The sequence below is a fragment of the Myripristis murdjan genome, chromosome 23 (assembly GCF_902150065.1).
Source record: "Myripristis murdjan chromosome 23, fMyrMur1.1, whole genome shotgun sequence".
NCBI classification, from domain to species: Eukaryota; Metazoa; Chordata; class Actinopteri; order Holocentriformes; family Holocentridae; genus Myripristis; species Myripristis murdjan.
This window is the reverse complement of record NC_044002.1, coordinates 1,973,194-2,000,098: the sequence shown is the minus strand read 5'-3', so window position 1 is coordinate 2,000,098 and position 26,905 is coordinate 1,973,194. Positions and strand designations below refer to the sequence as shown.

Below are 26,905 nucleotides of genomic sequence, written 5' to 3'. Positions count from 1 at the left end.
GTACTTAGTAACAATGAGAGGAAGATAGTACCACGATTGACCTAACAGAACGGGGGAAGTGAAATAATAAAAACGGGTTAAGTATCCCTTTAGGGTCCAAAACTTGGCAGGTTTTCAATCCAACCAAACACGACATGATACAGAGGATCTGTTAAGTGAGCTGAGCCAGTATTTATCTAAGATACATGATAAACATTACAGCAGTGTTCTCCAGTCATGTCACTGAGACTCAAGAATTGATCGGTTTTCATCCTTGCCACAATATACAGCGGCTGATTTTACTGTTTAACACACCTTGAACCAGAAAGGATGGCCTTAACAGTGAAGTTAGGTGCTACAGTGTTTTGTTGTAAGGAAAATGTACAGACTCAGAAGCACGTGGTTGAGGACCAGTATGATACAACAATATAGTAAAGTGGTTCACCTGAAAGTGAAGAGTGTGCCCATGTCCAACTGAGAGAGCAGCTCAGCCTTGGACTTTGGGTAGGACAAGCGATATCGCAGTGTCTCAAAGGCTGGAACCACCAGGGCCTTCTTAGTGTTGGCCATGTCAAGCTGCACCACTGACTTCCTACGAATAGACAGACCAGAATTCTCAGGTTATACTGGCACAAAAAGGAAATTGATAGCCTTGCAACAGCAAATATCTCATAAAAATCAGTCTGAATTTGAATGCAGACATGCAGCTGAACAGAGTTAGGCCATCCTGGAAATAAGTTTCAAATTATGACTTTGATTAGAAGGGTTATACTGAGGTCAAAACATTAACCACTGCTGTTTTTCAAATGTTACTAATTCTCCTCTTACCTGAGGTACTCGTAGAGGCCATACATAGGCAGGAAATCAATGTCGGACAAGAACATGTACGGTGTGTTGACCTGCTGCATGGCCACGTTTCGCAGCAGGTTGACCGGGTAAAACTGTCCCTCCTTGTAGACGATATGGTAACCAACGTTACCACGGCTCATCAGCACCTCGGAGCCCTGAGCATAGCGCAAGAACTGTTGGGCCTCAGCGTCTGACAGGTACAGGGCTAGACTGATGGGTCCTTCCCAGTGCTTACAAATGGCCTCTAACATTTGGAGTCTGCAGGGGGCAGGGGGAGAATGCCAAAAATAAAGCAATAAGAAAACAATACTGTAGTTCTGCAGTTCCAACCCTATGTTCAGACAGGAAGTAAGGACAAATTTCATCTTGCTTTATTCCCATGAGTGTGATTACTTGATCTCAAATCACAATTCACATATTTCCTTTTTAAAGATTAAAATTCCCATTACTTTTACTTCCAGGAAAAAAAACAAAAACAAAACGAAATTTAGTTGTTACTCTATGGCATGCTATGGCTGTACATGAAAATTTCAACCGATAATACCATCAGACATTTGACCAATTCTTTACATTGCTCATCTGATTGTGAAGCACCTGCACCAACTTCACAACTTCCAAAGTGACATGAGTAGCAAAAGATATCATTCATTCATTCATTCATTCATTTTCCAAACCACTTATCCTCACAAGGGTCACGGGGGGTTGCTGGAGCCTATCCCAGCACACATTGGGCGGAAGGCAGTGAAACACCCTGGACAGGTCGCCAGTCCATTGCAGGGCAGACAGACACACAATGACATTCACACCTAGGGGCAATTTAGTATCTCCAATTCACCTAACCTGCCACAGAAAGGATCACGGGGATGGCCATAGCCACCATGATGAGCTGTTTAGGTTGATATTTTCTTTTTATTTTCAAGTGTACAGAATAATGACATAACGTAGTATCTCGTAACACTGCAACAGCATTATAGTTTTACTCTTGACTGACTGGCCATTTTTCTTGGCTAGGTTGCACCACCAATGTCTTCTTTGGAGAATCTGGCTTTTGTAAACTTTTTGGTCATTTATCTCTGGCCAGTGTTATTGGTCACAAAAACACTCAGTGGACATTTCTCCTGCTGTAAATACTAAAAGGGGAGAGAAGATGACAAACTCCTAGACAGAGCCCTGCTGAATAATTTCAAAAGCCTCTCAAGTTGCTTAAATCTCACTTCATTCACTTCTTTCACCTACTTTTGCAAGCTTTCACAACAAATTTCTTTTCATGTTTGGTCTTAAGGTAGTTGTAAGGGCAGAGGTGTTCAGTCCTGAGGAACCAGGCACCCTATTACAAACGCATCCTAACTTGTAAATCCTATATTAGCTGTTTGGTAACCATGGTAATTACGGTTAGGACCTAATTTAGAAAATGGTCATGACAGATCACTTTTGTAAGTTAACATGCCTATCCTAACTTAAGATAGGGAAAGTATATTACACAAGCATCCCAGCTTCCCAAAATCTTAAACTCTGCTAACTTTAGGATAAGGGTTAGACCATCCTAACATTTTCACTTTGTCACCAGGTTGTGTTAGTTGTTTTGTTTAATCTGCATGGCTCCTCTTTTATAACTTAAAATAAATAAATAAATAAAAAAATAACAATTAATTGTCATCAGGTCAAAGTTATTCTACAAAAGGCTTATGGCAGACCCGACCAATGTGAATGATGTTTGAAGACAAAATAGTCATTAGTAGATACAAACTTCTCTCCTGGGCTAAGAATATCTTTAACTTTCCCTAGAAGTCAGCAACAACTCTAAATCTGTCTTCAACTTAAATGCTTGTCATTGTTTTTGTGCCATTGGTGTGATCTTCTTAAATTGGCAGTTTCTATTGATCGGAGAGTATGAACTAGACATAAGGTTCTTTGAGAAAAAACAACGATTGAAGCAATGTTTAGTTGACAAACATGAGAAAAGTAGCATTGGTTACTAATTAACAAACATACAAGTTGATTATGGTGTTGGACTGACGATTTAGGATTTTCTAACCTCAGATAAGTTAGGATTAAGTAAGACAGGATAGGATTCCTAAAGGTAGTTAGGATTTTCTTCTGTAATCATGAAAAACTGTGAAAAATCCTATCAAAGAGTCTTCCTATTTTAAGACTTAAGACTTAACCAGCTAGTTGACTGCATTCACATGGCACCGCAGGTCCCTCCTCCCCCACCCCCCATTAACAAACAAACAAAAAACCCAAATAAATGAATACATAAATACATAAATAAATAAATCTCACCAAAAGAGCTCTGAGCCTGGAGGGTTGAAGACCTTTGAATTAGGGTAGGTAGTTTGTCTTATATCAAAAAACAGACTCTTATGAATCTGAAGTGTCATTCTTTATTGTTGCACTGTTGTCCCATGAGCCATCTTACCCATAACTCTTTTTCTTTTCTATTTTATATGAGATGAAACTTAAGTAATCTCCACAGGGAAACTGGGTTGTTGCAATAGCAGAAACAAAGAAATAACAGGTAGGAGAAACAGTGAATAGGGTTAGGGATTGCAACAAGTCAACTTATTAAACATAATACAACAAACAAAGAGATGAAGAAAGATAAAAAGCATCATCTAACACCCAAGCAGGGTTTCTCTTTAGTTGTTTCTGCTTGGTAAATAGCAAAACAAATAGATAAATATAATCCTATCTGCATTTAATGGTTCCTTCAACCATGTGTTGCCTCCATTTCTTCAAAGTCAATTTTCCATCTAATTTATGCACCAGCGTTAAATGTACCACCTACAGAGGTTTGACTGTGTCTATTAAAGTGGATTAAGATGTCAACAGTCAGAAAGTGGGGTGAGAAGGACTCAGTGTCACTGCAGATCAAAACCTTGCTACTGACTATCGTGTTCCACTTTTATTGGCTGGAATGAGATGCTAACAGCTTAGAGTTGGAACTGTCATTTCAAATTTGAAATCAGTGTCATCTCTGCTGGTGTTTCCATTTAGTCAATGACATCTGAGAAGCAGCAACAAGTTCACTTGTATGGATGACAACAGTAACTTGAGAGGCAGTTAGAGACTGCTGGATTTTCATTATCCAGAGACTGTGTGTGTGTCTGTGTGTGTCTCAATGAGGCCCATGAGCTTTAAAGTCTGGGCTTACTTACGGACAATGACACAGACAACAACACGCGCTGCGTGCGTGACCGTGCATGTGCTCGTGTATGCGCCTGTACCGTGCTGAAGCACACCCCCTCCAGCCGGGGGAAGTGTACTGTATTCAAGCATGGAACGGAGCGATCACTCTGGTCAAATAATCCGGATTTTAGGGGCAAACGTTCTTGGGCGTGGAACAAACTTGACAATGTGAGTGGGCCCTTACAGTTATAGCAGGTCTAAATAGGCTTTTTGGTCTTTTATATGAATGTCAGTGGCTTCAAGGTTAATCCACATGATAATATGTTACCTACAGTTAATAAGGTTAACTCTTTGAAATCCGGGGTTTTGTCTGTTTGTTTGTTTGTTTGTTTGTTTGTTTGTTTTTTGCAGGTTTTTTTATTTGTTTATTTTTTTAAATAAAATTTTGTGGTAATTTTCTTGTGATTTAATTTTTCACAATTTTTCCTTTAATGTTTAACAAAATTTCTGATAATTTTGTTTCTGAAAGTTTTGGGGATTTTGTTTGCTTTCTATTTTTTTTTTTTTTTTTTTGTAATGTTCTTTTACTAATATATTGCTAATTATTTGGGTCATTTATTGCTAATTTGTTCATTATCTTCATCCTCAGGTTTTTGAGAGAAATCAAGTGAATTTGCTCAGGTTTTGAGCTGCATTCAGAAGCCCTTCACAAGCATGTAAACACACGAAATCTCACACTGATCCAGCATTAGTGCTAATTTTTACATTTTTTTCTTTTGCTTTTTTTCTCACTAATGTTCCAGTCATTTTTTGATTATTTGTTGATCACCTTTTTCCCATGTTCCAACTCAACTGAATTTTCTCAGGTTGCATGGGCTTACTAAACTATGCTCCTGTAGATGAGGGCTGAAGAGTCTACAGTGTATTGGTGAGAGCAATGAAATAATGAAATAACAGCAAAGTTAGTTGAGTTGTTGAGATTTAATATTTTCCTGTGTTCTGCCCACTTAGGATGAGTTGAAATCCCTTGTTTGAATTTAATTTACACATTTATTCCATCCAATTCAACAAAGCTGCAGTAATAACCCTGAGTTACTCAAACAAAACGATGGCATTATGAGAAGAAAAATGAAGAGAGGGAAAGCTAGAGAGGCAGCAGATAAGTTTATGATTAAATAACCTTGGAGACATTGGTTCCTTATGAACCTGAAAGGAAATGAGTGCTCACATAAACAGTGTTCACTGTAGAAATTTTCTTACAATCATGCTGCTCACTGTGAACGATGAAACCAAACAGTAAAATTAGCATATAAATAGCAAAGTGATAACTTCCATGGTAAAATCTTGGGATTGTCTGTGCATTTTCAGCGATAATCTAATGATCTTTATTAAATCTAACCATATCTGACAACAGTGGGGTGTTTAAAATCCAGTAAAAGCTCAATTTAGCATAGCTTATCAGATTGATGCCTCTATATACCCCATTGTCTCTTGACATGGTGTCAGTGGGATACGGACAGCTGCAGATATCTTCCCCACGATTCACACACTTACAAACCATGCTGTTTGATGGCCCATAAATGAACCCAATCACCATCATGCATTTTTTTTTTTTTTTTTTTTAAATCCAGGAAATTTTTTTGTTTTTTCTATGCTGTTCAGCTTCATAAAAGTTGAGGAAACACCCAGTGCAGCCATGTCCTCCTTACACATTTAGTGCCTTCATCGACATTATCTTGATGACAGGTGTGGAAGTCAACAGGGCCACTGGCCTCTTGTTAAATCTCACTTGTCATCCTTGATGCTGCCCCCAATTTTCTTGACTTGATTTTCTTGTCACTGGCTGTTCAACTATTATTGATACTTTGGCATTGCCACATATAGAAGAATGTTTGCTTTACATTGCCAGGTTGCCCCTTAAGATTCAAATTCACCCGAGGTGCTTTTGTTAGATATTATGTTTGCTCTGGTAAATCCAAACAGACGTTGTGTTGAAACATTCTGCTGGCTTTTTAATATCAAAAAACAGATGTGGTTATGGTTTAAGGCTAGGCTTTGCTATGTTTAGCTCTTGGTCTAACTGTTTCAGGTTACTTAGACAGATAACATGTCCTCACAGAAAAATAACTGAAATTAAAAAGCAGAGGTCCAGCTTGTTGACTTGTTGACTGTCATTGATATTTAGATTTTTGGGGGCTGGCAGCCTGCCAGGTCCATATTATTACACAAACAATGACATGAAACCCTTTTCTCCTCTCTGGATACATGCCACTGAACACTGTGTTGATTTTGTGTTATGCTGTACCTGTCCATTGAAAGCTGGGCAACCAGGGTGACGTCGGTGTGATCTGGGCTGGGTTCGTACTCGTAGTGGAGGAAGTAGAGGTGTGTTCGGTGGACAGTGAATCGTTCCCGACGAAACTCGTAGCACGGATCATCCTCGTCCAGCTCTGACAGCGTCTTCTGGAGCTGTGAAGAGAGACCAACTGTTGGAGCAAGTGTTTCTCAAAAGTAAGACCGTAGCTCCCATGAATTGCACTGCTTCTTGTCGAAAAGAGGATCTTTGCTTCTTCAGTAAAATTATTTTTCTTTGGATTTACTCAAGAGGATTAACATGCTGAAAGAGATTTTTCCATCAGGTTTTAACTGTTAACTTCTGTATTCACATCATCTCTTAAAGTGCTAACTTAAAGGATAATTCCAGTACTTTTCAACCAGGGCCCTAGTTTTCCACCTTTTGGGGTCCAAATGACTGAGAGGTACATACATTTTTGGACATGGTCCAGAATTGGCTGCAATGTAATCATGCCTGAGATAACCCTAACACTCATGTAGAAGGCGTACAGAAAGCATGTAGTGATATCTAAAAGATATAAACAACAGTTTGAGTGCACATCTCTGACTTGTGGTAACAAAATGATGCCCCACACTTTGTGCAGCAGACTACCTTTGTTGGACAGGGAAACACTTAAACTGTAGCTAGTTGTGCTACTAATGGACTAGAACACTCTTGCCCGTACACTGCATCTTGCAGGCCATTGGGTCTGCAGTGACCATTTTGACCAGGATTACAACTGCCAGCCAAAGAGGGGGAGAAATCCTCTACCAAAGCGCTTTTACCCTAAAGAAAAAAGCTGCTCCAAAAGTGGAGGGACCTGCTGCCAAAAGAGTGGAGGTAATGTTATCAGATGTCAAGAAAAACGTCTATCTCTGTAGGGATCCTTTCCATAATGTTGTCAGACACTTGGAATAACAATCTGAGCCTGTAAGCAGCAAAAACAAGAACTTTTAGTGGACACAATTTGACAGCCGGAATTGTTTGATCACATTGCAGCCTGTTTTGCAGCTGTCGGCTGAAACATTCTTTCTCAACACTGGACCAATGTCAAAAAATTTGGAGGCGGAAAATAGGGCCCAGGTTGAAAAATACCAGAATTGTGCCTTAATTTGTACAGGAGGACCAGCACCCTCTTTTTGTTTTGCCCCATAAAGCAATGCATTTTTGTGCCATAAAGCCATGGAGATTTTTTTCTTTCTTTAGAGAGTTAGGGAATCGCATTACAAGGTAATTAACCATGCTATAATTTCAATTATATAGTTCCAATAGAGTTTCTTGATGTAAAACGCATCACTTAAGGCAAACTGTGCACCAGCGTGGTAATGTTGCCACAGACACCAGCTTTCTAATGTCTGCGAAAATGCAAAATGGTGAGTTTTATTGGTACATTGTGACAATTGTTTATGTATGCGTAACAGTTCTATACTGTAGCTTTTAATGTAGAGAACCTGAAACTTAAACTAAATTAACACTGAATTCAGGAATAGCACAAATTAAATATCAATACTTGAGTACTACTTACTGAATATACTAATTTACTTATAAAATGGGCCCTAACCTAAAGAAAGAAAATTGACATATGATTATGAATTACTATTTTTAAACAACACCCTCTTCTCATAAACCAATTGTCCCAGTGTAATAACTGTTATTCCATTTTCATCAGTATACTATGTTATTGATGTCCTTCTCCCAGAGGAAGACCAACTCTCACACTAATGACATTTGATCAGTATTCAGATTCAGCTGGCAAACACATTAGGGATTTGCGTACTACTCTTTGGTTTAACTTTTAACGCAATCTTTGATGAAATCGGAGGGAGATGAGAGGGAAATATATGGATCAAACACCAGTTCTGCTCCAACTCAGTTTCCACAGGGAGATTTAACACCTCCCCACTACCTAACAGATCCTGGATTTAATCAAAACTGTTATGACGCAGTGAACTATGTGGATTCACTGAGGAGCAGAAGCACTGTCACTCAGTACAGTGAGGTTGGGCTGACGGTGCAGTTATGAGTGGCATACTGAGTGGATATTTTTATTGAGTGTACTCTGTCTAAACTAAGCAGCAATTACACTGCTACCCAAACTGAAACATGCTGCTCTCAGGTCTATCTAACTTGATTTCAGCTAATGCCGAAAAAAAATTAGTTGTTTAATAGATTAGTCAATCGACAGGAAATGAATGTTAATTCACTAATCTCTTAATTTGTTAATTGCTTTAGTCATTTATCAAAAATACTTGTTTCCACCATTTTTTGGTTATAGCTTCACAACTGCTAAGGTTCATATAATTACAAAATGCTAACTAACAACTTCTGCACACGTGAGTCATTGTTCTGCAGGAGTGTAGGAACAAAAACACAACAAATGCAGAAAGGAGGTTGTCCTGTACAGTGCTGAAACTTGAAAAAGTTTTATTCACACACACACAAAAAAAACCAAAACAAAAAACATAAAATGCTATCCTGAAGAAATGATCAGCTGTTGCACAGCTAGTGTGATGTTGAATAATAACTGACATGTTGTAATGTGTCAGTTCTTGATTGTTTGCTTGGCGTCCTGTCCTGTTGATCGTATTTCTCATTTGTCTGATGACGGTCAAACATTACTGTTCTTTAGTGAATAAAATCATGATGTTTTGCAAGTTACAGCAGTATACAGGACTATCTCCATTCTAGATACCATTAGGAACTGAGCATTCATTTAACATTTTATAGATGAAATGATTAATCGACCAATTAATTTCAAATAACTGAAAATGAAAATATTCATTAGCTGCAGGTCTAAGTTCAACTGCGGCAGTGATGTGTACATCAAATCCACTAGAATCACAAAAGCAAAACTTTGGAGCTATAGACCACTACACAGACTGTGCTTCTATGGACCTGGTTATGATCGAGTTTTTGAAGTATCCCGTTTGTGTGTTTGCGCCTATAAACATCACATCCTGATTCATGAAACATGGATGAGCCCTTATCCCGGTTTTGAGAAACCTGATAAGGTACTGCTGCATATATACATCTGATCCTGCTTAATTCTACAAATTTTCTCTCCACTCCATGATGACCCCATCCCACCAGTCATGGCTGCGTATCTTCATCCTCTGCTCCCTTGTCCTGGGCGGTGGCAGTGACAGCCTGACAGAGTGCTAAGCCCTCTATAAGCCGATGTGGTCTCATTTTCAATAGCCACGGTCAAATTAATTTAAGGTTAACAGTTACAGCGGAAAACCAGATGAACAATTTCTAAATTACTGTTCGTGTGGTAAACATCACAGGTACCTGCACAAATAGCATGCAGTAATCAGCAGTGATGGGAGTAACGGCGTTACAAAGAAACGGCATTACTAACGGCGTTACTTTTATCAGTAACGAGTAATCAAAGAAATTACTGTTTCCCCCGTTACCGTTACTGAGAATAAAATGCGCCGTTACTAGCCGTTACTTACTACTAATACTTATTATTATTATTATTATTATTTTATTATCCTATTCGAAAAATGTGCTTCTTGTGGAGAAAAAGCGGTGTGTCAATTTTCAAACCGGTCGGACTTTGCAGTTTTTTGTAACTTATCAACATGCATGGAGAAAGACTGAGCAAATTACAAAAAGCGTACGTGTTCCCCAGCGGCAGACCGGATAGTATCTCCGCCTGCCATACAGAAGACCGGGGGTTCAATTCCCCACCCGGACAAGCTGGCATCACTACTTTAAACTGTAATGAATTACTTTTTCAAAGTAACGTGGCCAACACTGACAGTGATAGATGAAATTTGACAGCAATGTCCACACTGCAACAGCAACGCAAAAATATGTGCATTAATAAGAGGATTTAAGAAAAGAAAAAAAGTAATCATAAAAATTACTTTCCCCAGTAATTGAATTACTCTTCTGCAGCAGTAATTGAGTAGTAATCAAAATTACTTTTTTACAGAAGTAATTAGTAATTGTAACTTATTAGTTTTGTGAGTAATTGGTCCCAACACTGGTAATCAGTAACCAGGATACTAGTATTTACCATGTCGACGGGGATAAAAATAACCAGATTTCTCTGTGTTCCAGGTAAATGCCACATTCTGAATATGATCAAAACCGGGATGAGTCCAGGATACTCAAGTCCATGTAAATGCAGTCACAGATTTATTTGGAGCCTCACCACCCACAACCAGAATAGAGAGACCCACTGATCAAGTTTCTCACAATGAGAACATGTAAACATACTGTTCTAGGTTTATCTGCCTTGCTTTCAGCCCAAGTCAAGATGTGCTCATAGAATGCAGCAGAAACGCAGAAGCTCAGCAAATCGTTTTATTGCCTCGGGGCTCTGCTGGAACAGTGAAAAAAAAAAAAAAAAAAAAAAAAAAAAAGGGGTGTGGAGTTGTCAGTACAGCCTTCGTGTCTGTGGCTTTGCTCTACTTTGAGTAGTGTGATAACTTTAACTTTTGGGAGTGACTGAGCTGCAGTGGCATCAGGGCTCTTAGAAGACCCTGGGCTGAAGTCCGCTGCTAGAGCCAATCCCTGAGTGACTCCATTAGGCTAATCATCACTTTAATGGGATTTAAATCGCTGCTCAAACTCTGAAAAATTGAGTGAGCAAACTATTTCCTGAGTTAAGGACACATTGGAGTTGACTGGTGGCAAAAAAAGACGGGCAAATCGTGTTGAAAAATTATAATGTGATTAATTAACTGACCGTGGAGCTGGCACTTTCATAATTCCACTGTGCGTGGTGGGCTATCTCTCTAAAAACACTCCGGATCAGTTGTGACCTTCAGTGGGTTAGGAGCTGAGAGGGGTGAGGGGAGGGTCGACTTCTACTTGGATGATACAGAGTCCATATGCTTCACATGTGATGAGCCCATCTCTGTCTCTGTTTTAACAGAGAGGCACTCTCCCTCCTAATATCCAGGCACCTGGTCCAGGTTATGAGGTAGGCTCCTCCCTGACCCAGCCCTGACACTCTGCCTCCTGGTCTCTCCAGTGTCTAAGACCCCACAAGGCTGACTGCCTGTGTGCCTGAGAGGAAATGTGACCTCATTATGCAGACCCCACACAACTACCTGTGATTGGTCAGGCCTGACTGAGATGAAACATCTTGTTGGAGGTCTCTGTGTGACCTGAACCCTGTGGTGGGGAGGTGAGGGCTGTGTTTTTCCCCTAGCTGACCTTGTCCTTATTATCCTACAGGCAGACACAGATGGAGTGAATGAGTCTGTCTATTTGGAGTGGCAGGCTCTGTGGTTCAGCCCATTAACCCCTCACCTCAACATCTTCCTCCCACTGAGACTCAAATTAAGCAATCATATCCCAGCTGACAAAGGCAGACTCATCAAACCGCCAAATAGTGAGTTATGACTTTGGATAGGTAATGCACTACTTCTGCTCTGACAGGGTGTGTGTGTGTGTGTGTGTGTGTGTACCTTATGTTTTCACTGTGGAGCCTAGAGTACTTCCAGTAACCTGTGGTTTCCGTTTCTTTAACAGAGTATATTGGGCACTTACTGCAGCTGGCTGTTGAGAATTCCTTAACACACTAGAGAAAAAAAATCAATAAGCTAAAGTTAAAGCTAAAGCTGCAATTCAGAGCTGTGGTACATCCGGGCTTCAGGAAAATGTAAAACTGCATTTGGCTGTTCAGATATTAGACTTGGAGTCGGCCTGCATGTCCTCAGATTGTGCCACTAGAAATGAGGGGATCAGGACAACACCATGCTTTCTAAGGTGGCCTCCGGCATTAAAGAAAAAAAAAATCTTTTACTTATCCGCTAAAGACAGGAGCAATACTTTTTTTTTGTATCATCATCACTGAGATGCTTGATACTGGCTGGATGCTCCAAATGCTAACTGTTAGCCTCCTGCCATTGAGGTGGACTTCCCCCCAGCTAATGATCTTTAAAATAACTGCCTTAATCCACTCAAAGAAGGTTTATTACTGTTATATTACTGTTTATAACTCCATTTTTCCTGTTATCAACATCCAGAGAGATCCAATAACTTCTGCACTTCCTCTATCAGTCCACACCAGAGGAGCAGAAGCCACCACAGAGGTGGAAGGAGATTGTTTAAGTTTGCTATAGTTTATTTTCTTCATTGAACACATCTATGAGGACAAACGTAACAGCTGTCTCCGCAGTGGTAAAATATATGTGGTGGGTCTTTGTAAGAATGTTAGCAGGGCACTGATAAAGAATATCTTTTTCCCCTCAAAGTTATGCTGGTGGGCACCCTACAAACCACCTCTATTGTCTTACAAATCAGATAAGGGGGAAGTCAAATAATATCAAACTGTGCAAAATGGCTGAGCTATCCCTTTAATAGAAGGAAACCTTTGAAGAGAAGGAGACACGAGTAACCAAAACGGCTACAGCAAATGTATGTGTGTGCATGTGTGTGTGTGTGTGTGTACCATAGTAGACTGTAAAATAAATAAATAAATAAATCATACCCATATGTTACACCTTGTCTCCTACAATACACACACAAAGCCCAAAACAAATAAAAGGTGATGTTACAAAGAGAAAACAGAATAAATGACATTTGAGTCTACTATGTAATTTTCTATTTGTGGCATTGAGGTCTGGGGCTCCTTATTAAAGTTCTATAACAAAATGAGGGGATAAAACAACTCCATCAAGACAGCTGCATTCTATTCTTTCAAATACATTCTGCATATCAACACAAGTTTCTCTAGGAAAAGAGCTGCACCTGGTTCATCCTACATTTTCAACATTTTGAAAACAAACTCCCAAAAATGTAATTTGTTACTGCCAATATTTTCAAGTGACTTTCAGGGAAAAAAAAAAAAAAAAAAAGTATATAGCCATCTGCAAGCTGGCTGTTGGCTATTTTTGTATCTTTTTTTCAATATCCCCTTCCCCTTTAATTTCCTTTTAAAAAATCATTTGAATTTCCCCTTTAGCAGATCAAAAAAGATTATTCTATCTATCATAAACTGCTTAAAGTAATTTACGTAGGCAGTGAAAATATGGGCTGTGATTGGTCGATTGACAGCAATTACTGGGAATTTGCATAAAAAGACTTCACCAAACTAGTCTACCAGAAACTTGTGACTAAATCCCCCTAACTCCTTCCACTTTATCAAACAGCCAGCAGCAAACCATGTGCCTACACCACGGCCAGTCTCAGTCAAGACTGTTCAGCTGCCAGTTGCAATAAATGATGCCCAATGCCAATCAAGAATGATGGATGACTGACAAACTTTATGGGGACAGCCAAGCGTACTTAGACAAAACTTTATAAAATGACATGAGCATAGACAATGTGTGGAGAAAACAAGACAAGGAGAAATGTTCCCCACATTTATGCTGTCTCATTTGAGGAACTTAGCACATGTGCGGTGCTGTGAATGACTGATAACAAAACACAGTCACGAACATTCCTGTGATTGTCTGTCTTTTTCTGCACAATGCAAAAAAAAAAACAAAAAAAAAACTGTCCTGACAACGCTACAGGATCACTCAGCATTCAGTTCATAGACACTGAGCAAAAACCTTAGAGCACCACCACTACCCTTCCTATCCAGAGATGAGGTGGTAAGTAAAAGGATTCATAAACCCTAACACAACTCAGTTCCACACTGCATGGTCAGCCAGTTAACAAAAAACTCATCAATTATTCTTTTCTGAAAGTTAATTCCAGAAAGTGTTTGAAGTAGCATTATGTTATGAGGACCTTAAACTTTTTTCCAGTGTCATTTAAGTAGAGCTACAAGCAAGACCTCAAAACTGCTCATCAGCAGCTTCCAAAGCAGCCTGCCCATCAAGTATTATTATATTTAAGCTGAGAATAATCATTGTGGGTCTTCTTTCCACTATAGACTTTACATAGGCACTGAGCTAGTTCATTCAAAGCAGCTTACCTTGTAGCTGAAACTCTACAGCTTCACCACATTTTCATATTAGAGGTCAAGGGGGAGCAAAATAATCCCAGCAATCCAACAGAAATGTAGCCCTCATTTCCATTCCAAACCCACATTTTTTTCACCTTTGGGTTTTTGTGATCTTTTGAACCTGAAAGCATGACTGACTCTGATTACAAATAGAGTTTGATCACCCAAACCCTTCTAGTGATCAGAACTCACTGCTGCACTAAGCCTGCAACATGCTAATATAAACTTCTTGCTGTGCTACCACTTGGCTAAAACTGTTAGATGTGAGATCCAACTATATGGATTGGGGGGGCTTCATATGTACATACGGACTGACAGCTGCTTATTTTATTGTCTTTTAATCAACAAATCATCAAGAGAAAGCACACATTTAAAATACTGTCATATGCTCATCTTGTGTGTATCTATGTTATCTGTCACAGAAACAGTACCAGTCAGGATTTGTGTTAGAGGGAGCGCTTCTTTGTAGTCTCTCCTGTCATGAGCATTTACTTACCTCTGGGCAGGTGTGTAAATGCTTTATCAGATTTCAGAAGGTGAGTAAATGACATTTAAGTGCGTTACACCATCCACAAAACCCCATTTCCAGCATTATTAATATCACATGGCCAATATGGTTTTAGACCCTGGAATTGGTTCCACCTACATTCTCACTGTTGTGGTCGGCCTCACTGGGGCAGCCAAAGAGCTCGCGCCGCAACAGGTTGCCGTCATACTCCAGAAAGGTCAGGTAGAGGTTACGGAAAAACTCCACATGCTTGTTCTTCACTCTCAACTTCTTAGGAGAGTTCCAGTGGATGACCTGCACAAACAAGACAGAGAAACACACAGGAGACAGAAGGAGAGACATATTAGAGCTTGTGAGGGCAGCTTAAACCCAACGAGACCTGACAGGCTTCTGCTGCATCACTAGAGAGCCTTTTTGTAGTGTCAAAGTATTTGTTCAATGTGGTTAGTTTGCCAGGGCCATCGTTTATATAGCTGTGCATAACCAGTATATACATCTTTCAGAAAGTGAAGCCATGTAAGGTAAGGCATAATAATCCACTCCGAGGTCATCCTTTATCAGAAAATAATGACTGCTGTGGAGGTGGAAAGAAAAAAAAAAGTCACGAAATCAAGAAATCACCCTTTTTCTACAATTTATATGAGTGCATTGATGAAATATGGTTGCCAATGGAACTGAAACTTCCAATTTAACAGACAGGAGGAGAAGCGTTTCAGAGCACACCCCAAAGCCTGTCAATCAAGATAGCATGACCTATGGCAGGGGCATTAAATCAGATTTAAAACAGAATCTACAGTAAGTTAAAGGGCCAAATACACTACAACCCCAAAGAGTTGGGGTTGTAGTGTATCCTTTGGGATTCAGGTCTTAAGGCAGTTGTGAGTTCAGTGCCCTGTGTAAGGCAGCTTTAACACATCTCCAATTTAAAAGTGCCAAGTCACTTTTAAAAAATACTATTAACACACACATACTTGAAGAAAACTGAATAATGTTGAGTTTCAAGTTTGTTTTTCACAACTGGCGACTAGAATTGAGTGCAATGTTACTACTTTACTGAGCTGTGCATCACCAAATAAAAGGCAAGACACAGGTGCAATGTTAGAGACCAATTATACACTGATCAACTTTCTATTTTGTGGTGGCCATGTGCCAGAGATGAACCTGTCAGCACTGGTTTTTGTTTTCAAGTATCAATACATAATCTAACATACTCACCCTACCACAACACAGTGCTCTTGGAGGAGGCAAAGAGGGCTGCAGTATTAAAATTTAGCAAGAGACAGTGTTGTACTGAGGATATCTGGGCCACCAAAAAAGTTGTTCATTATTATTATTATGATCATTATCATTATTATTATTGTTATTATGCCAAAAAGGCAGAGTTCTCAGGTACAAATAAAGAATAATCCATGAGCTGCTGCACATCAGGGGGCTTTTCACTCAGGGGGCTGCACATCAGGGGGCTTTTCACATTTTCACTAATTCTTGGGAATTTGGATAAATCATGTCCCACTAAGAAAAATGCTATTTCTGCTGGAAATTTACAACATTTTAATGAATAAAAAGAATCAAGGGCATAATCAGGGGGTCCTTTGCACATTTGTAAGGTTTTTTCATAGGTTTATTTTTAATTTGTATTAATTTAATGATTATATGTTGGCCCATGACCTACAAAACCAGTTGTCCTCGGATAGGAGATAATCATTTCAACTTGATTAAAACAACAAAAAGTAATAATTTCATTGAATAATATCTTTACCACATGAAAGAGTACATCATAATATGTATTAAAAACTACAAACAATGGGTTTTGAACAATATTTACTATTATTTTGTGGTTACTCAAAATGTGTCCCAGATATTCGTCACCACCGTCAGATATTTATTTAAAAAATAATAATAAAAAAACTACAAGGTCAGTTACATTCCTGAGGAGCCCTTTTCAAACCTTCAGCTCTACTGCATGCTTCAAGACCGCTCAGGCTCCTGGAAGTTTTCTATTTTCTCTTAAATCTCTTCATATTTTGGGACACTGCTACTGTCACAACCATAAATTGTCAACACCGTCACTTCTGTATAAAAAATATTAAATTAGATTATGGAATCAATGTATACTTTTTAAGAAGAGGTCTGATGTAGGTAGCAACAGGAGGGAAACAAGCTGGCTAATGTGAACAACTCATGCTTATCATGTGAAAGAGCAGGTTTTTGTCTCCACCGTCAGACGTCACCACCGTCAGGTTTTCTGTGTGACGGTGATGACTGAAGTCTGAAAAATGCTTATAACAGAGCTCAAGATTCTTATTTTTTGTACCAAATAGTTAAATAAAGTTGTTAAGCAAGAAGCCATTGACTTGAGTGGTATAAATTTTGGAAATGTATGTTTTAATGAGGCAACTGTCACCACCGTCAGATTAGTGTCACCACCGCCAGAGGCAGTTATATTGGTTTTAAATGAATATGCTTACAATATGTTTCTTTGGTGATGTTGAGTTATTGAAGTAATAGTCTCTTTAATACAAAAATATGTTTTTCAAAAAAAAAAAAAAAAAACATTACGGTGACAGTGTTGACAAAAACAAAGTAGCCTAATAACTGGAAAAAGCTATTTTATGAAAAAAATGGAAAATGAGGAGGTTGCACCGGTACATTGCTGAACAGCCAAGACCTTGGCCTATAATGATATACCTTCAGATTTTGTAATTTAACACACTTTTTTTTTCAAAATTAAAACCTGTTTTATCCAAATTCCCAAGAATCAGTGTTTTATGATGGAGGATGACCTCAGAGTGGATTATTCTGCCTTACCTTACATGGCTTTTCTTTATGAAAGATGTATATTGATTGTAGATATAAAATGACAAGGTGGCAAGTTAGTGTACATAATGTCTTTTTGACTCTAGATGTTGCAAGTGAGCTATTGAAGAGACTTTCTGCACATGTAGCTTGTTAACATTACCCTACAACACAAAGTAGCAAAGCATTAAGTGTCTTAATTTTGAACAGAACAGGTATAGTGATGAGGCCACAGCTTCAAAATGTTCTTCTTATTAAGAACAGCATAATGCCCTTGCTGACCAATTACAAGCACATATTCATCCTCGCCATCTAATAATACCATTTATAGTCTCCTATGCATTGCACACAAAATGGGGTAAAATACCATACCACTTACAAGTTAACATTTATAGTTCTAATATGGTCTGTCAATTAGCCAGTGTGATAGATGGAGAATGAAAACTGAGGCAACAATTATTTTAAATAGCTTTTTCAATTTCTCAATGATGTCAGTGATGGAAGATGGTGGTATGAGCAACCAGTATCACAAAAAGCTAGGAAAGCTAAAACACCTCATCTTCAAGTCAAAAGGGGAAACAACAAAGCAGTATTATAATTCTGGTATTTTGCATTGTGATACATTATCTCTTCCCTAGATGCTTGCACTGCTCTCTAATTAGCTAGCTTATTCGTCTCTATACTGAGGGACAGGGGACAGAAGTGGTGAGGCAAGTCAATGTTGTAACTGCTACTGGTTGCCGGTAAAAGTCAATAGATGTCACAGCTAACTTAATGCCCCTTTAAGCTTTGTGAAAGACTCATTTCTATGCAAAGCCATGGAGACTGTAAGCATGACTCATTCAGTGGAGGCCTGAGGTGTTTTGTCGCAGGCTTGCTGCCTGAAATGGGGAGAGCCTTCTGGCTATGTCAGGTTAGCATAAAACCAAAGTACGGTTGTTTGCTGTATTGGCATAGTTTTGATTCACTGTCAATAATGCCGATGTTGTTAAATATAAGCTTATCACAGTCAGTTTTTCAGCTCAAACTACCATTAAGATGCCAGAACAAATATGGAAGTACTCAGGGTGGTTCAAAGTGTAAAGTGTAAACATGAGGACCCCACCTTGAGGTCCGACACGTCTTTGTAACACTTCTCAGAGCGGGTGTGGTCAGACAGCTGGACGTTCCAGAAGCAGGGCAGCTGGTGAACCAGGAATGGGTTCTGTTTGATCACAGCGTTGAAGATGTCCTGCAGGCAGAGACAGAGCTTGCCTAATGTTACATCACATTCAGGCCTGGACCACAAAAAAACAATCTGACCTTGTTCCCTGACTGACTGTAGTTAGAAGCCCACCCAATCTACAAAGAAACAATATAAACCAAACTGTGTATAACCATATCTACGAGTGTCAGAGAGCGAAATTTCAACATGCACCATTTTTAATGCTACCTGAAGTTGGATTTAAGAATGACTTAACAACCACAATAAATATTGTACCAGCCCTGTCCTGTATTAGCCCAATGTGAGAGCAGACATGGCGTCTATGTCAAATTTAATGTGGCAAATTGTGTGCTCAAGTAATGCAATGCAATAAAAGAAAATAAAAAAACAATACTAATACCAATCATATTCACATTTTTTGGTTAAACTACACAACTCATAGCATTTTCCTTGTGTCACTTGTGTTACTTTCCCACTCTGCCTTGACTGCATACCACTAAATGTAGCGAGTGTCATCACTACTATCAAATTTCACAGTTGCACTGAGATAAAACTTAGTTAAAAGTAAAGATGTATGATATGGTGAAAAGAAACAAGATGCCCGTTTACTGTATTCAGTATACCTTTTAAGTCCTTAGAGAATTGTGTTTTTTTAGACTTTAGAAGACCTATGGTTATCTAGTATAACTGAACCAGTTGCACCCAGTCATGAAACATGGGGAGAGATCTCACTAGAAAGGCAAATGGTGTATTAGACTTCATTTTGAAATATTCTTTCCAGACATAACTGATATGGGGACAGTTTCTTCAAAAGCCTTAAACCAAGCGGAGTAATGACTCTGTTTTAAGTGTTGTATCTACAGATATGAGAGGTTTCATGCCTCGCTCATGCGTAACACATGTTAAATTGAATGCTTAACATGGCTTCAAGGAAATGTGCTAGAGAAAGAGACTGTGACTTTGTGCATTTACAGGACAAGGGTCTCGGTGAAAGTTTCCAGTTTCCTAATGGGAGACATAAAAAGTCTATAGCCACATAATGAATGCTGCGATAAAGAGGGCTGACAGTCCATTGGAGGAGCCAATACAGCAGAAGGCAGATGGAATAGTGAAACGATTTGCAAGGCCCCGTTCATTTTCCAAACTGAATACCTTGCGGGACTTTATTTAATGAAGGTTTAATTAAAATCTCATAAACGTGCCTCTCATCTAGATGAGCTCTGAATAGCACTTCAGATATAGAGAGAACCTTCGTTGGGGTGTCATTATATGCCATTACAGTGTTAAAGGTGGAAAGAAACAATTTACAATAAGACTTACTTATGACCTTGAGGACAGGTATATGCATGAGAGAGGACACACAGTATGTGTGTGTGTGTGTGTGTGTGTGCCTGTTTTACCTGGTCTGCCAAGGAGGTAGACAGCATGCTCATTAGCTCCCTCTCTGCAGTCAACCTCCACATCTGCTCCCATCTCAGCTTCCGTAGCCGATCCAGAAGAAGCAAAATCACACCTAGGAGAAAGACACACACACACACACACACACACACACACACACACACACAAAATTATAGTGTCTTTAAGAACGCAGAGATTACTATCTTGCTGCCTGCTGGACGCAAAGGTGATAAATTCCCATCGTAATGCTCTGTACGGTAACCTTGTGTTTTTGTGATAAAGCTGTCGGTTGAAGGTTAAAGACAAGAATCTCACAGACACAGGCTTTGAGGATATGAAAAAAAGAACATGTTAAATCTCTCCTGTAAATGCGGGACTTTCTTAACTTTGGTGGCGTACTTGCTTCTCTGCTATCGTTTTCTCAAAACAAACATGAAAAAGCCCAAGTTCGTCGCAGTTCCCTTGCTAATAAAAGAAATGCTCCTGGCGGGCACAAATAAAAATCAACCAGGCAATTTTCAGAGGGAGAAACATAGTGAATATTTTTTGGGGGGGAACTGGAACAAACAAACCATGTTTCACAACCTGCTGTGCTCCATCTGTTGCCAGGGCCACCACCGCAAAGCCAACCAACCACAGCTGAATTGGAGCCTTTCTGTCAAATTGCCATTGTATGTCATCTATTAGCAATAAAGCCAAGCCACTGGTGGGTAAGGCAGAAAATGCTGTTCCATCTCCAAAATGTGCCGTCCCTGTTAAGTCACAGTGACACGAGTTTATGGGCAGGAGAACACTGAACCTTTAACATGGTGCTGTTTGGGGAGTTTTACATCGCCTTGTGTAGTCTCTTTGAATACCCTGCTGTTCCCCTCTAAATCCCTCTGTGAAATTCACAGGGCACCTCTTGCACCAGGCCATAAAGAAATGCCCACTGCTGTTTGATTTGGGTTATAGTCAATAAAAAGATTATCCTCATACTTCACAGCTCCTACCAGCAGCTTGTATAGTGAAAGAACCATAAGTCTCCTGGAGGAAAGGACCTGCTGGATTTGATGGTGGAAAAAAAGAGGTGGGAGCAAATAATAACAAGGTGTAACGGAATCCAATCAATTTCACTATCAGCCGCTCTGAGGCTTTTTCTGAAATTGTACCTTACACCTTTTCGAAAATGTTTTTCGATACAACTTTTAACAAGCCTGTGTTAGTTCATTGTGAGTTCTTGCATATTTCATCAATGCCTGTGCAAATGCACTCCGTTCCTGCATGAAATACACTCCCTTACTCCACTTGCTCCACTGTGAAGCTTTAAAACGCGGAGGGAAGCTAAAACAGAAAACACGACTCGGAAAGCAATCAAAAGTTTTCCCATTACAGCAAGTAAAAATCAAAATGAAATCACCTAATCCGTTTTGAGAAAAGCGCAACACCACAAGCTCTCCAAAGTGTAATCATTAACAGAATGAGATTATATCTAACCACACAATACTATCCTAAGTGTTCAAACATTTACCTGTGTTGAAGCCCCTGCCAAGGGCTGGCCAAGGCCGATGGTTCTTCCACAGGTTCCCAAGGTACCAGTCACTTTGATTCTCCACCAGACCCAGAACCTGCTGACCTGAACATATACAAGGATACAAGGATACAAGGATATCAAACACGATCTCATTACTGCATTTACCACAATCTCTTCTTATGCACATATATTTTCTAGAACTGCCTCCTGTTTGACTTGAATTCACTGGAGAGTTCATATTGTTGTGGTCTTGACTTTTTTCTTTTTTGCCCCACTGCCTGGTGAAGGCTAATGATGGCTGTGTTACTCTGTCTGTCCATCCGTCTGTCTGACATTTTACCTCAAGGCATATTTCAAAATCTATTGGGAGGACTGCGATGAAGTTTGGTAGTCATTCATTCTGCCTAGAGAATGAGCCCTGTCCATTTTGGAGGCCCAAACATCATAATCCTTACCTCTAGTGCCAATATTAGGCACAATTCTGGCTTTTAGACAATATATCAAAATCTATTTGTTGTGGGTTACCATCAAATTTGTTAAGCACATTCATTCACCTCAGAGGATGAATCATGTCAATTTTGGTGACATTATAACCATTCCTCAGGTGCCACCCTCTGGCCAAAATGTCAGCTTTGCACACCAGATATGATACACTGTAATAAGTGAATTGCCATGATATTTGGTGAGTGCATTCATGCTCCCAAAGGAAGATTCATCTTGATTGTGTTGACCCTATGACCTTTCTTCTAGTACCACCCTCAGGCCAGAAATCTGGGTTGTGCAAAACATATGTTTAAATGGAATGGACTGACTGTACTCATGCTTCCCAGGAAATGAACCCAAACAGTTTGGGTGCCCCTAGTTTCCTCTAGCACCACCCTGAGGCTAAAATATAAAATCTAATATCTCAAAATCTATTGGGTGGATTGCTTTGAAATTTGGAGAGCACATTCACGCTTCCCAGAGGGCGAACCCTGTCGATGTCTGTGACCTCATGACCTTTCCTCTAGTACCACCCTCTGGCCAAAATGAAAAAAAAAAGAACATTTCAACTGCTTGCATTCCCCTGACATGTACAGACAGAATGAATGAATTGAAATGAATGAAACTACAAAAAGTAAATATGGGACATATGTCTCCACTGCATTGTGGCCTATTAAACCTGGATTTCTAGCTGTACGATTACTGAATGTTGGTGCAAAATGGTAGGTCTAGAAAGAAACCCATGCTCTCTGATGACCTTCACTGTTAAGGTTCCAGATAGCTGAATTTTTTTTATATTTGTAAAAATCCACTGTGGCTGTACTGGAATCATCTCAAAGTGACATCACATTGGCCAAAGATAAGTGAAAGGCACCACACAAGAAAAATGGGCTGTTGATCTGGTTCATTACTCCTGCTAATCTGACATTATTGTATTTCAAATGTTTTGACAACCATCAAAGGGGAGATGAACACTGACATATAAGGGGGATTCTGCATGAACACAGACATGAGTGGGATACAGGGCAGCCATTTCTGGGTCAGCTAGTTCAACACAGTGCCAGGAGGAACATAATCCCCTCATAAAGTGGGGTTTTATGCATGATTCAACTACAAACTGGAAAGAACTTTAACTGCCACCTCAGTAATGACATGCTCCTACCACCAGCAAAGCTGAGAGGAATGCTGCAAATTGAATTCAATAAGCTCTCAGTGCGACTCACTTCACTCACATGAATTTAAAGTTCTCAAGCCACTAGACAAAGGTGTAAAGCATACAGGAAAAGTGGATGAATGAAATAAAGTAGATGAGAGATCCAGAAGATGAAGGGATGAGAGGGGAGGGGATGTATGTGGGCTCTGGGGCGAGAGATTACGAAAGGCAGGCTGGGCAGAGATAAAGGTCGAGGAGATAGGCATTAGGGAGGAGATAGGAGCCTGGAGAGAGGGAAGGGGTGTAGCGATGGCAGCTTTAATGAAGGCTGTAAGGAAGATTAATGAGAGCTTATTGGAGCAGACAGCGGAGAGCATACAGCCCTTTAGAAACCCTTGAAAACAAAACTCAGCACTGCTATCAAGGTGACAACTGAGTAGAACAATGAGACAAATTTCAAAAACAAAACCCTGCTCCTTTAGAAGTGGTTCTATGTTGGTTTGATTTGTGTTGATCAAAACAGCGTTCATTGTTGGTGCACTATGCAAAACTGCCGAGAGTAGACTCAATTAACTGATTAATTTCACAATTATTCTACTTTTTTGTTAGTTAAGCTTAACTCTTTGAAATTTCAGCAAATCCACTTGCTTTATTTAAAAAAAAAAAAAAGGAAAGAAATAGTAAATATTACTAACAGTGGTAAAAAAGAGGGAAATAGATATTTAATTTGTTTAAAAGTTCAGCAAATCAGCAAAAATAGGTGCAAAAATACAAGATAACTATTTAGAATGATTACAAATATACATTTAATATTACATAGAAGATATTAAGTGATTTTTGATGAGCGTGAAACAAAACTCTTAAAAATAATAAAGAACCACCCACAACCTCAAAGGTATGTAAGGTTAAACAGTCTTCCCATACATCAACCTTCAGCAGTTTGAAGTAGCACACCTTAAACTCAATAAAACCTCAGATTAAGTGATGATAGGAAGAAAGTTGGGCTGTAGACTCCTTGGGTATCTAACTTCCTGTTCATATTCTATGAACTTCCTATTCATATTCTATCCTATATTTTCACAGACCAAAAATTTTTTATTAAATTAAAACTTTTGTATTGCAATCCATGAGACAACACAAATAGGCAGTTGACTGGGAAGCCTTAACTACCACGTTTTTTCAAAAACAATGCCAAATCCTCCCTGTCCAAGTCAGGCAGCCACGACAAGCCAGAAAAAAGATAACAAAAATCAATACAACTCGTCTCTATTTCAACAAAAAGATGGAAATGCCCTGTTTGAGACAAACACCACAAAATATCCCATGAAAAAAAAAAAAAAAAAAAAAAAAAATCACCATCTTCTTGAACCTTAAAAATAAATCACCCAGCTGTTAGCCACAGCCAGTGCACCAACTTTTCATTTTCACTATGCATTAGTTCACATTGCACTCTTTAGTCACTATTGATCTTCCAGTTCACTGATTGGCTATCTGGCTTGTCAGCCCCCTAATGGATTAAAGCCTGGAGCTGCTATTTATAGTCTAGACAGAATACATTAGATGGGCGAACATAATCATATGCATGTGCCACTAAGCAAGATCTTCCGATGGCAAACTTTACACAAAGCAGCTCTCAGCGTTTGAGCAGCTGAGGGAAACTTATCAGATCTAAAATTAGGTATGCAGAGGCAGAGGGAGATCTCCATCAATCCATGTTTTTTTTCCCCTTCAGATGCAGTGGTGCTGATACAGGAGAAAGAGCCACAGTCCCCCCTCCTGACATTATCCCAGTTTTTTACCCAATAATTTCATCTTCTACAAAGCAAATTTGAACAATTATATTATTCCGGATGTGAGACAAACTGTAAAACCTGAATGTCTAAAGTGTAGAAATCAGGGCTTGCATTTCTTCATTTAGAAGACAAAGTCATTTGGCCATAAATACAGAAAAACATGGTGGTGGTGGTGGTTAGTGTGTTAGTGTGTGTGTGTGTGTGTGTGTGTCTGTGTGTGTGTGTCTGTGTGTGTGTGAGAGAGACAAATCAAATTTTGGGCACAGAGATGGATTTAGAAGCAAGAGTTTCCTTAATATTTACAAAAATACCCTTAAACTTTCTACAATCTACACAGAAAAAGAAATTAATAAATATACAATTAATAATTTACGTCATTATGACCACAGTGACAGAAATTATTAATTCAATACTTGTTGTTTCATTACATTGAAGTTATTGAGGTTGAATCACTTTGAATAATGAAGTAATGAACTCTGCTCAGGCTGCGCTCACAGGACTTGGAAGTCAGTATCATCTATAAAATTTCGACAACAAGGTATTTATGTTGACAGCTCAGGAAAATGGATGCTCTCTTTGTTGGTATATTAGGGCCCTATAAAATCCGTTTTATTTTTTCCCAAATTCCGTTTTATTTTTTCCCAAATTCCGTTTTTTCCGTTTTAATTTTTGGGAATTCTGTTTTTTTTTTTGTTTGTTTGTTTTTTTTTTACCTTTTACTCTTATTTTACTACCAAAAAAGAGTGTGTTTTTAATGTTAATGACTAAAATGCACACAAATGAAATAGAAATTACCTTAAACTAATTGAGGTAACAAATAAACAACACTTTATTTATTTAACAATTATGTTGTTATAGCAATAAAAGGTGAAAATGATGTTATTAATGATTGAACAAAATGTTAAATTATCATTTGTTTTAAAAATGTAAATTACTTATCAAACAGACCTAACAATTCAGCTACCAATGAATGAGCAGTAGTATGCCTGTGACAACATAGATTGAAAAATAAGACAAAGTGATACCTCTTTTCTGAATAGACAAGCTAAGGCAGTGTGATACTGTTAGCCAGTGAAAATAGAGCGGAGTGGCAACTCTTCGCTTTGTTACACAATCTATGTCAGTGCGCTGCTGTAGCTGGAAAGTTTCTTTACCTTTTGGACTCGTACGGTGCCAGTGCAGTTGTTGGAATGTTTTTTCTTAGTGGTGCAGGTGAAACGACTGGAGGGGTTGTGCCACCCAGATTTGCTTCCATCCATGTAATTTTCCCCAGACATATGTTCATATTCCACACAAAAACAGCATTTCATTCAAATTATGTCAAATTCCGCGATATTCCGTGTTAAAAATAGATTCCATTTTATTTGGCTAATTCCGCGATTCTGTCCGCGATGCCGTGATCGCGGAAATTAGAGGGCCCTAGTATATGCTGTGGCGGTTGTCAGTGAGTTGTTGCAATTGGTCATGTTCCCCTTCAATAGTGGGCTTAATTGGTTGTGTATAAAAACAAAATGGGTGTGTATGGTAACACTTACTTGACAATAGCCAATCCAAAGCTTTTTATATCAAATCTCAGATTGTTCCTCTCAGCTGAAGCATGAAGCAACAGAGCATGACAGCCAGTCTGGCCGCAAGATTGGCACAATGTTAAAGGGCATCAAGGCCAAATAGCAGGGCAGCGCCGTCCATGACTGTATGACCATTGAAAACAGCACTCATCAAACAACAAGGCTGAGTCAATGCTTCCCACATTATCTTGGAGACAAACTTCTCAAGAATGCAAGAGCACAGAACACATCTCTACAGCTTAAAAATAACATGTTTGTAAATTAAGATGCTGCAGTTCT

The 26,905-nt window shown here is 39.1% G+C and overlaps 1 protein-coding gene across 2 annotated transcripts in view; it reads right to left on the bottom strand.

Annotated features, from left to right (window-relative positions):
* The window catches only part of large1 (LARGE xylosyl- and glucuronyltransferase 1), a 106,738-nt gene that overhangs the window by 4,396 nt on the left and 75,437 nt on the right, over positions 1 to 26,905 (bottom strand). For both annotated transcript variants that reach the window (XM_030045566.1, XM_030045568.1), the window contains exons 7-13: positions 21,627 to 21,731; positions 20,119 to 20,231; positions 18,620 to 18,745; positions 14,857 to 15,012; positions 6,263 to 6,426; positions 808 to 1,086; positions 425 to 571 (exon numbers count right to left, since the gene is read on the bottom strand). In XM_030045566.1, the coding sequence (XP_029901426.1) occupies positions 425 to 571; positions 808 to 1,086; positions 6,263 to 6,426; positions 14,857 to 15,012; positions 18,620 to 18,745; positions 20,119 to 20,231; positions 21,627 to 21,731 (1,090 nt within the window). The remainder of the gene's footprint in view (positions 1 to 424; positions 572 to 807; positions 1,087 to 6,262; positions 6,427 to 14,856; positions 15,013 to 18,619; positions 18,746 to 20,118; positions 20,232 to 21,626; positions 21,732 to 26,905) is intronic.